The 17,690-nt window shown below is 40.7% G+C and overlaps 1 protein-coding gene across 13 annotated transcripts in view; it reads right to left on the bottom strand.

The window, feature by feature from the left end:
• TAFA5 (TAFA chemokine like family member 5) overlaps positions 1-17,690 on the bottom strand; it is a 340,202-nt gene that overhangs the window by 119,992 nt on the left and 202,520 nt on the right. For 7 of the 13 annotated variants that reach the window (XR_014539417.1, XR_014539418.1, XR_014539419.1 and 4 more), the window contains exon 3: positions 13,730-13,786. The exons of the other annotated variants lie outside the window; for them this stretch is intronic. Coding sequence is in view for 3 of the 7 variants with exons in the window: in XM_083575380.1 (XP_083431506.1) it covers positions 13,730-13,786 (57 nt within the window). In the remaining 4 variants the exon portion in view is untranslated. The remainder of the gene's footprint in view (positions 1-13,729; positions 13,787-17,690) is intronic. 13 annotated transcript variants of the gene reach the window in all.

The raw sequence follows: 17,690 nt of genomic DNA, 5'->3' as shown, positions 1-17,690 counted from the left end.
ATTATGCCAAAAATCTTAAACAAAAAATTCTGTGTGATGTGTGAGTTATTGGGGTGGCCCTGGGGACCTCGACACGCAAAGCAGCTTAGGCACACCAGTTAGTACATTCAAATCTCAATGCGCAACACTTTTGATGGTCACTGAAGTATTAATAATTCCATACCAAGATAATCATTTAACTTTACTTTGGGTACAAACTCTGTGCTTTCTCGTTTTCTATTGCTTGACCTAATCTAGTCAAGTTCATTACTTTCAATGAGTCTACTCTGAGTAAAACCTAATTTATACACAAATCCCTGTGTGTACAAGTCATTATTGCACCGAATCTCACCGGAATCTTGTCTATATACCAATAAAGGTTTGAGAATTGAGATTGAGTTTTGGTGTTTAAACGTTCATTACACAATAGTGTGTGCAGGGCCCTAAAAGGTAAAGGTAAAGGACCCCTGACAGTTAAGTCCAGTCGTGGACAACTCTGGGGTTGTGGCGCTCATCTTGCTTTACTGGTCGAGGGAGCCGGCGTTTGTCTGCAGACAGTTTTTCCAGGTCATGTGGCCAGCATGACTAAGCCGCTTCTGGCAAAACCAGAGCAGCGCACGGAAACGCCATTTACCTTCCTGCTGGTATCTACTTTATCTACTTACACTTTGACCTGCTTTCAAACTGGTAGGTGGGCAGGAGCAGGGACTGAGCAATGGGAGCTCACCCCTACAGTGCTATAAATCTTGAGTTCCGAACCAGCACACGAACATCACATTTGCTGTGGGCTGCACACATTTCAGGAACTTCAAAACATTATATTTCCTACATTTAGCTTTTGCACTAATGAAGACTTGACTGAGGCTTTCAACTGGGGTAAAAGATGCCCAAATCAGTCCTCATATAAGAAAGTGATCAGATGCAGCAATCTCCCTCCCCAACTTCTAAGTGCTTTCCAAGTGTGTAGGCAGTTGAGGACACTTTCCATATTAGGAAGGTGAAAACCAACTGAGATTAAGTTTGCTTAAGGTCAACCAAAGAGTTTACATCTGAAGCAAGCAGTGGCAGCTGGTGTCCACTGTGGCGGAAAGCAAGGCAGAGGGCAGGGTAGTTAATGGCAGATGGATGTAGGGGTGGGCAGGGCCAGGAATGGCAACAGACAAAGCACACTTGATACAGGCACATGGGGGGGGAGAGAGAGAGAGATTAGGCACAAATATGCGACACAAACACACAGGTTAAGGCTGGAGAGAGGGGAAACAAGACTAGGGGCTGGGAGAGCAAGAAAAAAGAGCAAGGTTAAGACATGAGGGGGGGGCACAGAGCTTTTCAGTGCTGCGAAAATAAAATTATCACCTCACGGCCCCCAGTTTCTGGTTTCAACCAAAGTAAGCAGCACAACATACCTGCTGCACTCCTGCTTTTTCTGCCCTCCCATTTCTCCAGAGAGCAGCAACACATTTGGTCAAAAACATGCAGATTCATCTATCACAGCAAAATCTGTGGTGGGGGTAGGGGTTGTATGTTGAAGTGCTTTCTGTTTTTTGATTGTGGGTGCCTCTCATTGCAGAGTTGGAAGGGACCCTGAGGATCATCTAGTCCAACCCGCTGCAATGCAGAAATATGCAACTTTTTATATTTTGCTTTTAAAAAAGAAAGAATCATGGATAATTTTTGAAAATGAAAACCTATATATGGATAATTTATTTTCTTTTAGTTTGCCCTAGAATTCCAAATCCCTATAAGTTGCTCAAATTGTTAGGCAATTGGGCAACTTTTATTTTTTATACCCTACATTGATCAACTAGATTATTATTATTATATATATAAATATAAATATAACAACAACAACAACAACAACAACTGTCCGATACAGGGATTAAACCTGCAAACCTTGGCATTATCAGCACAACACTCTAACTCAACTGCAGCTAATGACTGTCTCTCCTTTCACTAACGTGTCATAAGGAAAGGTGACTATATGGAGGGTCAGTGGGTCTTGTCATCTTCTCTGAAGGCTGGTTTTTCTAGGGCAACTGGTTGAAAGATACGTTGTCACTCCCAGAGAGTTACAGTGGTGGGGCAGGGCAACAGGGAGGTGTGTACAGTTGCTGTTACCCATTGGCCAAAGCAGACACCATAGACAGAGGCAGCACAATGATAGCATGGGCAAAAGGGAGGGAGTAGAACCTGTCGCAGGGCCGTCTTTAGCATATGCACTGTCAGGGTAGAAAGATCTGCCAGGACAAAGTTGTTGAGCTTTCTTTAGGGGCTAATATGAAAAAATAAAAAGCAGCAGCGAAAACTCCGTCTTCCGCTTTTGCAATCGTGCAAAAATGAAAGACACCACTAGGGTAAGGTTACCATATTTTTTTCAATGAGTCCGGGAAACGGGGATGTCTGGTAACCTTACACTATGGCCAGATACATTGATCCTGCAGCTCTTCCACAAAAGAGAATGGAAATGACCCAGCGATCACAGTCGACCGGTTGGACATCCCAGAGTTAGATAGTTAAGAGCATATGTGGTTTCAGCGGCGGGCACCTGGCGCCCAGGTGCACCGCATCTCTTGCACCCCCAGATAAAGACGGCCCTGGCAGGGTGGCTGCGTGTTTCCCACCCTACTTGACAATACCCCCCCCCCCAACATCCCATGGAAGCAAACTTACGGAGCTCCAATACGAATACTAAGCTTTCCCTTTAGGATTGCTCTTGTTTTCAATCAGAACTTGATGAACTATAACTGTGCTTTGGTTTCTTTGAAAAAACATCTTTTATAATAAAACAATGTTCTGGTTAGTTAGTTAGTTTGGTTGTTTCTTTATCGATAATTCCCTAAACCACAGAATTTTGTTTTGAGCACATAGGAATACATTAAAATATATTCTGCTGTTGTTTCTAATTCAACAGTCTGTGTCTGATTCAGTGTTTCGGTTTTTCACATGATTCCAGGTGAGCACTTAACCTGGCAAAGAACATCTCAAGGATAGGGGCAATTATGGTTGTCAATCGTTTTATCACTGCTGGACTGCTACTGTTTTGAACATTAAATCCAGGTGTGTTTTTTTTGCAGCAGTAAAGAATAAGCAAGCACAGAAAACTGCAATGAAAGAATGAAATTGCATACAATATATTTGGTGTCCGGCTTTGTTTACTTGATGGACACCCAGTGATATGGTCATCTAAGGACTGCTGTAACTATTACAGTACTACATGGGAACCAGTGTAAAATGCTTCCCTGTATGTCCCCATTTGGTGGACATAACTGGCAACTAAAGACATTGCACTTAGCTCCCACTGAAAATTGGATAAGCAAGTCACAACTTAAGTTCCACTAATTTAAACAGGGGATTAATCCAGCTAACAGTCTGGATACAAGCCACCGTTAAAGTCTTTTATGCCGTGCATCTGTTCACAAACATGCTGTGCAGTTCTTTCACAGAGACACGTTAGCATGTGACAAAACAGCAAACAAATGTGTACGGTCAGCTGGGAAAAAATTTAAATCCACAGTTGGATACTACCTTGTCACAAAACAGTAAGCAAGTTTTCATAATCTCCAGAACTTTTCGTCATGTTTAGTGTTGAGCAAAAAATGAAAAGAAAAAGAAAGCACAGTGGATATGAAAAAATCAGCAGACAAAGTTAAAGACACCAAGTATGAATTTAGTTACAGTCTTAATTAAGGAAGAGGGATTTGCTTTTTGTCCCAGGAGTCCTAGATGCCATCTTGAAACCAGCACAGCATCTAGAGTCTAATCCAATTAAACCCATAGTCTCCTCGTACCTTTATTTTAAGATTGTGACTAAAGTGCAGTCTTCATGGCTTCTACATCTTTTCTCTCTCCTCCCCACTTTCTTTAACAGACTGAAAAAGAATTATGGAGAATTCAACACCTTGTTTGTTAGCCAGTGTACTGCAGCATGTGTTTATGAGACAAGAGGGATAACATTGTAACAGTCATGTGCAGTGACAGACACGATGAAGCCCTTTTTGGAGTTCTCCACACAGGTGGCAACAAATTTTATATATCACCTCTGTAAATTTAAGCTCAGTCTTTTATAATTCAGTTAAATATAAAAAGGAGGGACTCTGTTGTGCATCAAAAAGTCTTAATTGGCTGCACATTTCTGGTGGTAACCTAATCCAAATGTCAGTGATATATGTGAAAATTCACACGTACATGTTGTACCTCAGCTCCCAAATGCCTTGGGAGTCAAAAGTTCCAGTGTTTGAACGTTTGGAGTGAGTGTTCCAGTTTTTGAACGTTCTTTTGAAAGCTGAACATCCTACAGGGCTTCTGTGGCTTCTGATTAGATTAGGAGCTTCCTGCAGCCAATTGGAAGCCGTGTCTTGGTTTCCAAATGTTTTGGAAGTTGAATGGACTTCTGGAACGGATTCCGTTCGACTTCCAAGGTACGACTGTATATGGATGAGACATATGCAACCCCTGATTTGCACGGGGGTTGTGTCCTGGGTCATCAGGTGCTTCTGTGAAATTGTGTGTTAATTGAAAAAGCCTGCAAACACCCCGTTCTGTCCCACCCCTGCTCCTCCCTTTTGGTGACGTCCTTTATGTTTCCAGGTCACCTCCGGGTTCAGCGCAATGCAAGTATACATGGTCATGCACAGATTGAACATACATAACTGGGGAGCTGCCTGTAGTTTATAAGGGAGTGAATATAAAGGTAACAAACATTCATACAAAAACCCCTTCAATCCATTTCGTAAAAAGGATACAATTTGCTACACACAGCAACCTTCTATCTCTCAAGTTTCTAGCCGCTATTATTTAAATAGTTTCTGCACTTGAAGATGTTTGCTTTTAATTCAAGTATCACAATAATTATTTTTTCTTATCGAGTAATTACAAAGAAAAGTGTATGTATTCTCAAGAAGCACTTGAATGATATTATTGAGTTGCGAGCTGATTAGTTGAAACCCTACAATACTGTTATTAAAAATGTGTTAACTTTGCATATATAAGATTTATAATTATGTTATCGTAGATCCAGATAAAATACTGGACAATGCTGTCATGATATTAACATATTTCTTATCTGCAGACACCTCATTCTTTACACAGAAGTACAATGAATGTGTAAGAAAACATAAACAATGTAAAAATAAAGACAGGAAAATTATTTTCATAAGTGAATGGTACACATTACAACCAGCAACATCTACTGCATGTTTTGTGTTTATTTGACATGGATCTTTTAAATAACAACCACCAGTTGGAAGCTTGTAGGTTTCCCATGGGCATTTGGTGGGTCACTGCAAAATCAGGGTGCTGGACTAGATAGACCTTGGATTATTCAGTTGGGCTCTTATGTTCTTATAAATTATCACAACCAACATCACCAGGCACATAGCATAATCCTATGCACGTGTACTCAGAAGTAGATACTACTGAGTTCATATCACCTTACTCCCTGGTAGCTGTGTCTAGAATTGCAGCCTCCAACTGTCTTGCGCTCTGGCTCCTCAACCTCTTAAGTGACTAACAGCAGGTGAATGAGGGCTTATGCAATTCCCCATTCAAATGACAGCCATGATCCTTTCCTGCCAATAATAACAACAACAATTTATTATTTATACTCCACATAGAGTGCATTGCAGCTGTCCAAGTGGGAGAAAACCAGAGCATGCACCACTCTGGCAAGACAGTCTGTGGGCAGGTAGGGTCTCAGCCTGTGTACCAGATGGCGCTGGTAAACAGCTGCCCTGGACACAGAACTGACCTGTGCCTCCATGGACAGCTGTGAGTCCAAAATGACTCCCAGGCTGCGCACCTGCTCCTTCAGGGGCACAGTTACCCTATTCAGGACCAGGGAGTCCTCCACACCCACCCACCTCCTGTCCCTCCTGTCTTGTCAGGATTCAACCTCAATCTGTTAGCTGCCATCCATCCTCCAATCACCTCCAGACACTCACACAGGACCTTCACCGCCTTCACTGGTTCTGATTTGAAAGAGAGGTAGAGCTGGGTATCATCCGCATACTGATGAACACCCAGCCCAAACCCTCTGATGATCTCTCCCAGCGGCTGCATGTAGATGTTGAAAAACATGTGGGAGAGGACAGAAACATGAGGCACCCCACAAGTGAGAGCCCAGGGATCTGAACACTCATCCCCCAACATCACTTTCTGGACACGGCCCAGGAGGAAGGAGCAGAACCACTGTATAGCAGTGCCCCCAGCTCCCAGCCCCTCTAGATGGTCCAGAAGGATGTTATGGTTGATGGTATCAAACGCCGCTGAGAGATCCAGCAGAACTAGGAAACGGCTCTCACCTTTGTCCCTAACCCATCAGAGATCATTGACCAGTGTGACCAAGGCAGTTTCAGTCCCAAAGGGAAAGGATCCTCAAAAGTAACATTTCAAAGTTTAGGCTCAATCCCAGCATATGCTACCTTATCATTGGAGGCAACCTAAGAAGCAAGAAAAAAATGCTGACTTATTTGAAGGAAATATAAAAAAAAAATTTCCTTCCAGTAGCACCTTAAAGACCAACTAAGTTAGTTCTTGGTATGAGCTTTCATGTGCATGCACACTTCTTCAGATACACGGAAATATGAAGGAAATATGTACAACCTCAAGAGCTGGTGAATTTGGTTTGATAGAAGACTATACCCAGGATAGCAATATTTTGTAGACCTTCTTGAGAAATTACTTATGGCTCTTATAATTTGTGGCGTCTCCTTGTGCCTTGGCAATCAGGATAATTCAGGACTCCATTTGGGTTCTTGCAAAGACATCATTGGCCACGTCCATAAATTTTCCTATGATAACTTTAATTAGCGCTTGTTCTGGGACAAGCGATTAAAGTTAATCAGTCCCAATATTCATTTTTGAGGCTTTTTAATTAAAACCGGTCAGAGCTGCAGTATTACTTTTTGTTGGCTACTTCTACCAACTCTGCAGGCCTTGGCTGATTGCATTTTCATAGATTTAATGCAGAGGCTCTCTTTCCCCCTGCACTTTGATCCATTTCATTTTCAGTGGGTTGGCAAGGGTGCTAAGATATAACAAGGAAGTGGAGATGTTAAGATCCTAGCTCATCATATTCCATAAAATGTCGCTTCCTATTTCTATGTATTTCATTCCATAACTGTTATGCGTGCTGCCAATAATCAGATGCGTATTGCCGCATGGAACTCATCAAGATTTCTTTCTTTTCTTTTTTACCAAAACGTTATATTTAAAGTGCATAATTACAAAAAACACATTTCAACAAGCAGTAGTTATAAAAACACATTCTTACCTATCCAAGAAAGAATTATCTTCAGAAGCCAATCTTTTAAATTAGATATTGGGTTGAGCACTATATAGAAGGTGCATGTAATCAGAATCAATTTAGCCTGCAAAGCAGATTTTTAAACAGGGAGTCTTCAAACAGAGAACACCATTTAAAGGAGTCAGTGACAATCAGGACTTCTTTTCAGCTCTTGCACCTCTCAAGTGGGCACCACTGCCATTATAAGAAAATAAGGGAGGCGTTTATGGTGAGTTCCAGCACATCTTTTTCTGGAAAAATAGCACTGAGGACAATCATAATTGATCAACAATGTCTTAAGAGACCTTCATCACAGAGACACAGTTTTGTATTTTTAGAACTGGGGGATGTGAGATTCAGTTTCAATTATTTATTCCATTCTTGGGTTCTGCTTGCAGATTTCTCACAGTTATCTGGCTCGCCACTGTGAGAACAGAATGCTGATTTCTCTGATTCATTTGTCTGATCCAGACAAATTTTCTCACAAAGAACAGGTATAGCACCAGCAGAACTAACCGCCTGGACACATTTTGCCAAGTGTGAGCAAATATTTTCAAATATAAAACAACACCTATCTACACCCGCCATTGTAAAAAGCACAAAATTCCTGTTCCTATCCTGACAATTCTGGGTAGCATTGCTTGATTCTAGACAGAAGGCAAAACAGTCCTGGATTTTTCAAGATGGGAATGTGTGCAGTATGTATTATTGTCTGAAGATGCTCTGTTTGACAAATGAGGAATTCAAGTCATCTCTGGCACCCAGCTACTGGTCTCCTGAGATCTAGGTGAGCACAAAGCGCTTCATGTCTTGCCAATGTTTTGTGTTTCCTCCGTGGAATGGAGGGATATAACCTATCCAACTGTCCTACTTTTCTTCTTGTAGTCCTTCTGTGCAAAGACAGAAGCAAACTGGGTGCACAGGGAAACAGAGTTGCAAGGAACTGTTTCAAGGCAGAGAAAGGACTGTTTCTTCAAATCTCATTCTCGCAATGGAAGAGAAGCTGTAGTCAGGTTCCAGATGTAGCCTTTGAAAAGGCTTGGTGAAGTTTAAATTCTGTTGTTGTTGTTGTTATTTGTGGGGGGAGGCAGGTGAAGAAGCACATTTCCTAGGTGGAATTGCATTCTTAGCTTTGTAAACAAATTAGCAGAAAAACCAGATTGCAAGGTGGACAACCTGCTTCTAAAATTCAGACTATACTTTGCTTTCTAGATTAGGGTGCCCTTTTCTGTCTCAGAACAGGAGTACGGAATATGTATTCATAGCTATTCACACAGATGATAGCATATAGGATAAGGCAACGGCAACAACAAAGAAATTAGAAGGGCAATGGGTGACTCATTTCCACCTTTCACACCACGTGACATTATTTCCATGATACATCCACACCTCAAAATGGATTATGTACTAGATGTACACTACAAGCCCAAAGGCACAACCCTATTTGTTGTAGTTATTACTGCTGCTGTCTTTGGTTGATAACCCCAAGAAAATAAACCACGACTTACAATGCACCTTTTTAGACCTTGGATGTGTTTGATCCTAGGTATATGAATGCCCCCCTCCTGATATTCTCATATGATCCAGACTGAAATTGCATTCCTGGCAAAAGTTCTTTGGTGATCTTGGTAGAATGGGCAAGTTGGCAGTACAGGGTTGTATCCTCTCACTGGGAGATAATGCTTGAGTGTCTGAGCACAAGTCAAAAAAGAAAGAAAGAAAGAAAGAAAGAAAGAAAGAAAGAAAGAAAGAAAGAAAGAAAATCCCTGGATTAGATAATAAGTAGTATTTTTTTCTAAAGGAGAGAAGGGAATATGAAAGGTCATCGTGACATTTCATGTACACATTTAAATCTAATTTTATTGCAATGCAAAGATACAATCCATATTTTTTTTTAAAAAAAAATCTTACTCAAGTTTTCTTTGACATTTGCTTTAAGCTGGAAAAAACAATGTGCTACAGTTTGTGTAGATATAAACAAAATATTAACATTTTATTAGGAGCTATGCAAAACCTCTCCTACATAAATTCTGCTTGTTCAAATTGGGACTATCGACCTTTGTTTTTTGTTCATTTTATCAATTTATCTCCCTACCTGCTTTTTTGATAATGCAGAGATTTTGAAGTATTAAACTATAACATCGAGTCAGTAACCTTGTATTAACAAATCTTAATGCTTGTTGTATTAAACTCAATACTGAAAATATTTTATGCACATAAGGTCAAATTTAAAACCCAGAGATGCAGGTAGAATGCTTATTCAAAGGCCTTTGGGGTGTGTTATAGAATAATATAACAACCTGTTCTGATTTCAGATTCCTCTTCCATTCTGTCCTCTCTCTGTTGACCTTCCTCCCATACCTCTCTTCCATGCTTTCTTGTCCCCCCACCCCATTTTACTTGAGTTGCCTCCTGTTTTCTTCATCTAACCTTTTTGTATGCCCCCTTGATTTCACTTCCTCCTGCTTCCAAACCATTTCTCCTTCCTGCTCCTGTGAAGGAACACTCAGTCATTCCACAGTATCCCCTTTCACCATAAAATCATTTATTATCCCATGTGTTCACTCCAACTTCTGTCAAAACCCCTTGCTGACATTGACAGGGCTTGGCAGGGTAATATGGCCACTCCTGCTTTCAGAACCCCACCTCTTGCATCAGCTAGGAAAAGTGGGGCAGGGGAAATAACCTTTCACTGAACAACTCACAGGCTGACCTCCTCTGTGCCCCCCAAATGCCCTGTTTATGGCATTTCTGCTGACAAATGGGGGTGCTGCTGTTGGTAGTTTCTGACCACAGTCTGGGCAGGTGTCCAGCAGCACTCAAACTGGTGGTGTTTTCCAATGACACAGCCTGGAGCAGTTCTGGAGAGAGACACCTCCTCTTCACCCAAACCCACCCCAGTGCAGTAGGTTGTGGGTGTTGGGATGCAGCCGAGGAATGAGGGGCAATTGGCAGGCCCCCAGCTCACCGGGGCCAGCTGGTCCTTGGATCAGCATGAAACTGTGACCCTAGGTTCAGAAGCCTTCAGAAGCTGGGCACACATACTCAGCAAAGTAAAACACTGTGCAACGGAAGTGGAATGGAGAGGCTGTGTTGAGCATATTTACAAGCAGTTTATTCAGCACACATAAGGACAAAAGGAAAACATGTCTTCTCTCCTTCATGTCCAAAGCAAGACAGGATAAGCAAAAGCTGTACACAAACGGAAGTTCCCAGCAAGCTGTGCTGGAGTGTAAACAGACATGTGACCCACAACAGTCTCATGCCTGTCCCTTAAGGTGGAACAGAATATTCTAACAGTGGGTTTCAATTGCTCAGCCTGCAGCCTTGATTACAACTTGTATTCCAGTTTAGCGAAATGACATTTCAAACAACTGGATAAAAATGTCAAAAGAACAAAGCTTACAGCAACGTTTCCTGGTATGTCCAACTGTTGCAAACAGAGATTCTCAATAAATTCATACGGATCTATACAGTGAGGATTTGATGTTAGTGGAGTTTATCATGAGAAAATTCCGCCATCTGCAACTGTATTTTAACTGGCACAATTCTCGCAATTTGTAGATGCTAAAATACAGTGGTACCTCTGGTTGCGGACGGGATCCGTTCCAGAGCTCTGATTGGATCCCGAGGTTTCCGCAACTGGGGGGGGGGGGGACTGCTTTTGCGCATGCGCATGCGGTGAAACACTTCCGGGCTTGCCGCTTTTGTAACCCGAAGTTTACATTACTCGAGGGTAACATAAGCCGAGGTGCTACTGTAGTGAAACAAAGCACCATAGGAACACACATCCAAAATGTAAACTACTTCTAGTCCTTAAAGGACTTGATACAAAGACAAATTATTTCAATTTATAGACATCTAAGGCATCTAAAGAACTAAAATTGCTACCCACCCACCGACAAGGCCATCTATATGGAGCTTACAATATGCATAAATAAATTTCTCACGGTACACAGAGTCATCAGCCAAGGCTGCCTGTACAGATTTATATTTATTCTATTATGTATGAATTAGCATTCCCTTAATTAAATTATATTTGATAGTCATTAAGCAGAAATTGAATACATTAACTTGAACACAGTAGTTCATAATGAGAAGTGCTCTAATATGTCAGGGAGAGAAGTGCCATAAAAAGAGTACCCATGGTGGTGGCATGTTGAATGAAAGTTGACAGTTAAGTTAATAAGTTAAATGCTATTTGTGGGAGAGCTGCTAGCCTGAGTGTTATCTACAACAGAATGGCAATGAGAGGTCCATGGGAAACAATCTTACATAGTTACTGAATGTTTCAAAAGAAGCAGAGCACTCCATTAGCCTAAGCTGAAGTGAAGTGGTTCTGAATGCTCATTTCTGCCACGGAAAACTGTTGTCTACGTTGCTCTCCAAATACTTGTTGCATCAAGTGTCCTGAAACATAATGGCAGCCACTCTGCTAACTCTACTGGGACGAGAGAAGAGGAATACAGACCCATCCCAACAACAGACTAGATCTGGAACTGATAGCTGCAGCAAGCGCCCATTCTGTGTACATCATATCATTTTCCTATTGTTCCCACCACAGTACTTTGAGCAGCCTTGCTTAAGTCTGCAGACCAGTGCCCCACAGTCTTTTAGGCAATTGCTTTAACTGGTCCTATTTTTTCACTCATGGAACCAAGCATGGTTGTAGTTTTGCCCATCGCAGAGTGCACCAGAGGTAGAGGAGCACAGTTTTTAATAGGACAGACATTATCTCTGTGTGGCAAGCATTGTTTTTTCATCTGTTTCATGCCCCAACTCTACCTAGTCGAAGACCTCATGATAGTTGTGGTTTTTGTTTTTCTTAAAAAAACCATCTGCTAAGGTACACATGTTTTAGTCATTGCAACTGATGGGATTTTTCACATACGCAAAAGACACACTAATCGAAGAACAACTCGCATGCGTATGATTCTTGTATACACATGCAAAAATACATCTGTGGCAATTGGTGGATCCAGTGCTTTGATCCAATTGCTTTGATCCAGTGCAGTCATTATGCTAGACACTTCCACTTGTACTAGGGGAATTTGATTTCCACTAACCAACTCTCTCTCTCTCTCTCCCTCTCCCTCTCCCTCTCCCTTTCCCTCACTCTTTCCCTCTCCCCTTCCTTCCTTCCTTCCTTCCTTCCTTCCTTCCTTCCTTCCTTCCTCACTCCCTCTCCCACTCACTCACACTCACACACACACACACACACACACACACACACACACTGCTCTATTCTCCCTACCCCCAAGGCAAGTAAACTGTGGTTTTGGAGTGTTTGCCAACACTCAGCAATGGCTCCTTGAAAAAGGAGATTTGCTGGGAAGCGATGAAAGAAGGTCCCATAGGCAAAATGTAATTCATGGTTCACAGGATTTAAGTCCTTCAGTAGTAGGCAAAAATAATCACAGACTCTTCCTCTAGCATAGATTAATGCATGATCAACTGATGATAAGAGTTCAATGGGACCGACCGTAGAGTTGACTTAAATGCAACTGCTGTGTACATATTATCCATTAACTCCCACACTAGGGACTCCTGGCATATTCTGATTTTAACATCACAGACAGGGTTGCAGAATGAATTCTAAAGTACAAGAAGACTTCGGTACAGCTGCAGTCCACACCTGAAACATCACAGTTTAGCCTAGTTTAAACATCTACTTATACATTTTTTTGGTATATAAGGGAAATATTGTAGCATTAGACAGCACCCACAAAATTCCAACTATTTAAATAATTATTTGCAAGATGGTTGTAGTAAGATTTTAAATGAATAAATAACTCCCGTTTGTACAAAAAAAGGAGAGGGGGGGAAACGAATATTTTTTTCTCTGTCTACAATTATTTCCAACATTTACTAGTCAATAACTATTCCTAGCTCCAGGGCACATTTTGCCCCCAAACATATGCTGCTGGTTATCGCAGTGTTGTTGTTGTTTAAATGCTAACCACTACTAACACAACGACAGCTAATTTACAGATGCTGCAAGTAATATCTGAGACCCAGGCGAATGCATTAGGATGATTTTGCAAAGCATGACTCCTCCTTTCACCATAATTAAGTTACCGTTTGCAGCATATAATTTCATTAATATGGATTAGTACAAATATCAATGGCTCAAGCAAATGCAGAGTTGCAAAATGTGTGTGTCAATAAAATAAACACACCGTTCAGGTAATGGGATGTAAGATTAAAACGAGAAGTCACTGCGTTCTACTCAGTCGTCAAACACATACAAAAGCAATCAAAATTGCTCTCATAATCAGGCAGAGGTGTCATGTGGTGTTCACCTGTGGTAAATCCTGTTTTGTTTGCACACATTCTCTCTCTTCAACAGCTTCCCTATCTGCAGTTAAATTTCCCCGTGTAAATACATTCATTCCTTAAGATGACGTATAACATAAAGGCAAAATGGAGCACTATGCAAGCTGAATTAAGTGAGGTGAAGTAACTTACAAATGGGCCAGCAGTCCATCACAACAAACCAAAGAGTCAGCAAAGAAGCTGTCGTATCTATAGTGAGGAAGAAAATGAGATTTGAGTGGAAGGTAGAAGAAACCTATATTGTGTACCTGGTGAGAAAGGAAGCATCTAAAATTAGTGCCGGTTTTTTTTGTTGTTTGTTTTTTGCAGGACTTCAGCATGGTGTGCTCAATACTAAAGTGTTGATTTCATGCCAAAGCATTAACCTTTTTCTGAATTTTATTAAAGCCTTATTTATAATTCCTTAACCGTCTTTTGACAGAAATTCCCTTGGCTTCCAAAACAGGACATTTTCTTTCATTAAAAAGCTCGCAGGGGGATTGTCCGTTCCTTATTTTGCGGGAAATAAAGGCTTACTAGGCAGAGATAACTTTCTTTGTTTTCCATAGCAACCTTGATAGAATGCAATGAAAGAAATAAGAATGAAAACAAACTGTTGACTCCATTCACACCATATTGTGGCAGACTTTGGGGTAGCAGGATTGCCATAAACTAATCAAGCATAGGCAACCTTTTTTTTTAATTTGTGACCTTTAGTTTACCATCACAGCTCTCTCACACACAAAAAGAACTTATAAAGCCACACAATATAAGAAAACAAAAGCTTGTCTTCGTTACATATTAATGTTCATTTATTGTCAGCCACCTTGGGGCCTGTTGTCAGGCAAAATGGGGTTATATAAGCATTAAAAATAGAATAAATGCACATTTATTTCCAATTTCAACACTGCATTCTTGCAAACTTCCATTTTATTCTTTCCCCAAAGATTTCAGGTAAGAATATATCTAGGGCAACATCCTATTTTCACATAGTCCAAGCCAACCACGTGCCTATGGCATTACAACAAAGCAGGATTTGGACACAACAGCACTCTCAAAAACTTGCAGTTTCCAACAACTGGTATTCAAAAGCCTATTGGGGTCTCAAATTTCAGCAGTTCCCTGTGCGATGCCAAAATTCGGCAGACACTCTGCCTTTTGTGCGCCATTGTAAATAACAGGTGGGTCATTCCACACCAAATCATCTGATTTTAATACTCAACCGTGCTCTCACATCTCAGATTTTGTTCAAATTTTGTTTGTGTGTACACACCTATGAGATAGGGGATAATAAATAAATAAATAAATAAATAAATAAATAAATAAATAAATTTTATTTATACCCCGCCCTCCCTGGCCAGAGCTGGGCCCAGGGCAGCTAACACCAGTAAAATTACAGTAAAAACATAATAGGGGAAAAAACCCCACCAATTTTAAATACAGGTTAAAATGCAATTTAAAATGCAGCATCATTTTAAAAGTAGCCCACAGATCAAAACCATAAGGGGAGGGAAACATAAGGGTCAGAATGAGTCCAAATCAAAGGCCAGGTGGAACAGCTTTGTCTTGCAGGCCCTGCGGAAAGATGTCAAGTCCCGCATTTACCTCTTCCTCAAAGTCTTGCTGTCCTTCTTAAAGAATCTTACTCTCCAAGAAACAGTGCAGCTATAATCCTGGGAACAGGATGCAGCTATAATGTCCCTGAAGGTCTCGTCTACCAACTTCTCCGCCGCCCTCAGTTTGATTTGTTTTTTTTAAAATGTTGGCAACTTTAATAAATACTGCTTTCAATTAATATTTATTTACTTATTCGCTGCCTTAAGAGCCTCTTAATAGATGGGAAAGGATATGTAAAAACAAAAAGAACTCAAAACAAAACATACAAGAAGTAATAAAACATAATTAAACCACTTCCAGAAAAGAACAGTTAAAAGAACTTCAACAGCATTATTTACAGAGTCCTATTTTCCAATGATAATTAATTGTCCTTAGATATCCTGTTTGGCAACTCTTGCTTCATTATTTGGGTATACATCATCTTCTTTAAAAGATTATTGCTATAAATGCAGTACTATGGTCTTCAGCAAAACTAATTAAGTGCTGTATAAGCAATGCAGATCAATATTTGTAGAGTAACCAATCCATATTTTATGTATTATCAAAGGTGAGGAGGGGAGGGAAGAGGGAGACTTGCTGATCTATCAATGCAGTATCCAGACTTTTTTTTTTCTTTAATGCCCACCCTACAGAATCTATTTAGCTAAACAGATGGGTTCCCACTCTACACCAAAGACTACCTGGAAGGGTAGGATACAATATCAAAACCAATAAGCTTTAAAATGCAACATACGGAAAGATCCTAAGTAGTAGTTCTACAATTACAAATATCTGCAGCTGCTGCTCCTACTACTATTCCTACTCTACAAAACCTCTTTTAAATCAACAGTTCACATTTTTGTAAGTTCTTTGTTATGTACTGAGTTGAATAGGATCCAAAATGCAGCAGTCTGATTGGTCCTAGAACAATAGGATTCAGAATGCAGCAGTCTGATTGGTCTGCAGGAGCCACCCAATCCAGCTCCAGATGGAAGTAAATCCACAACCTGATTGGCCTACAGGAGAATTCCAGAATTAGCCAATCACGTGCAGTCCATTGTGTAAATAATGTATATAAAGCAGATACTTTGAGGGGACTTTCATTCCTCCTCACCACTATGAGCTGAATAAAGAGTATGAAATCCACTCTCAACTCTGAGTATATTTCATTCTTAACTTGAACAATTTAACTGTGGGTGCTAGGCTGGAACTAGTATACACTAAAAACAATCAGAGGGCAGTGAAAATAGTGCTGAGAATCTTTGGCCCATGAAACAATTAGGCCTATTAAGCCTCTGAAAGTGTTTTGGCAACCGACACCCACCTTTCCCTTGGCCAACACACCACCAGGTGCAGAAAACCTTTCAGCTGCAATTGCAAAATATTAATAATAATTGCTGCACAATAACAGCACACACCCTCCCCCCCCTTCCCACACAGCTTGATATTTTTAAAAGTGATGAACTCAAGCCACAGCTGCAAAATAAGGACTAGGAGTACACCTAGAGCTCAACTAAGTTACACTTAGAGTAAGTCCATTGATTTCAGTGGGTCTCCTCTGAGTATGAATAAAGCTAGATATTGCCCAAAATGTGTTTGGAAGTGATGATAAAGGAGAAATAGAATGAAAATAATGCTTGAAAACCAACAGATTCATGTGGGAGAAGACAGCCCTTGAAATAGCCTGGTGTCAAACCATTTAGGACTTCATGAGTAATCATCAGCACCCTAACTTGTGCCCTGAAACAATTTAGAAACCAGTGCAATTCATTTAAGCCGGTGCATTTTGAAGGAGCTTAAGTTTCCAAACACATTTCAAGGGCAGCCCTATGGCAAACATGCAGTAAACCAAGCTGGATGTGGCAAAGAATGTGTAACTGGGACAGATCTGCTTTTCCCCAGGAAAAGGTGTAGCTGATACATTAGCTGAAGCTGTGCAAAGTCAGTCCTTGGCATTGCAGCAAACTGTATATCCAATCCGGGTGCAAATGCATGACAAGAATAGCTCCCATACTATAAGCCCAATCCTTCAAGAGGAGCAAAATCCGATTCAGCCTCAGCTGTATACCTAGCCCTGTCATATACCATATTTTTCGCTCTATAAGACGCACCAGACCACAAGACGCACCTAGTTTTTGGAGGAGGAAAACAAGAAAAAAAATATTCTGAATCTCAGGAGCCAGAACATCAAGAGGGATCGCTGTGCAGTGAAAGCAGCAATCCCTCTTGCTGTTCTGGCTTCTGGGATAACTGCGCAGCCCGCATTCACTCCATAAGACGCACACACATTTCCCCGTACTTTTTAGGAGGGAAAAGGTGAGTCTTATAGAGCAAAAAATACAGTAGTTTCCGCTGACTATCAACACTTCTAGATATTGTTGTTATACAGTTCTATTCACCATATAGATGGGGTATGTACTTTTGGTTTTATTTCATACTGAATTGTCATTATAGTTCATGCGTATAGTTTGTAATAATTTGCGTTATTGTATGTTATCATGAATATGTTAGTTTCAAT

The sequence above is a fragment of the Podarcis filfolensis genome (assembly GCF_964270895.1).
Source record: "Podarcis filfolensis genome assembly, chromosome: 10".
Taxonomy (NCBI): Eukaryota; Metazoa; Chordata; class Lepidosauria; order Squamata; family Lacertidae; genus Podarcis; species Podarcis filfolensis.
The sequence above is the reverse complement of the archived record's forward strand: the minus strand, read 5'-3'. Positions and strand labels throughout refer to the sequence as shown.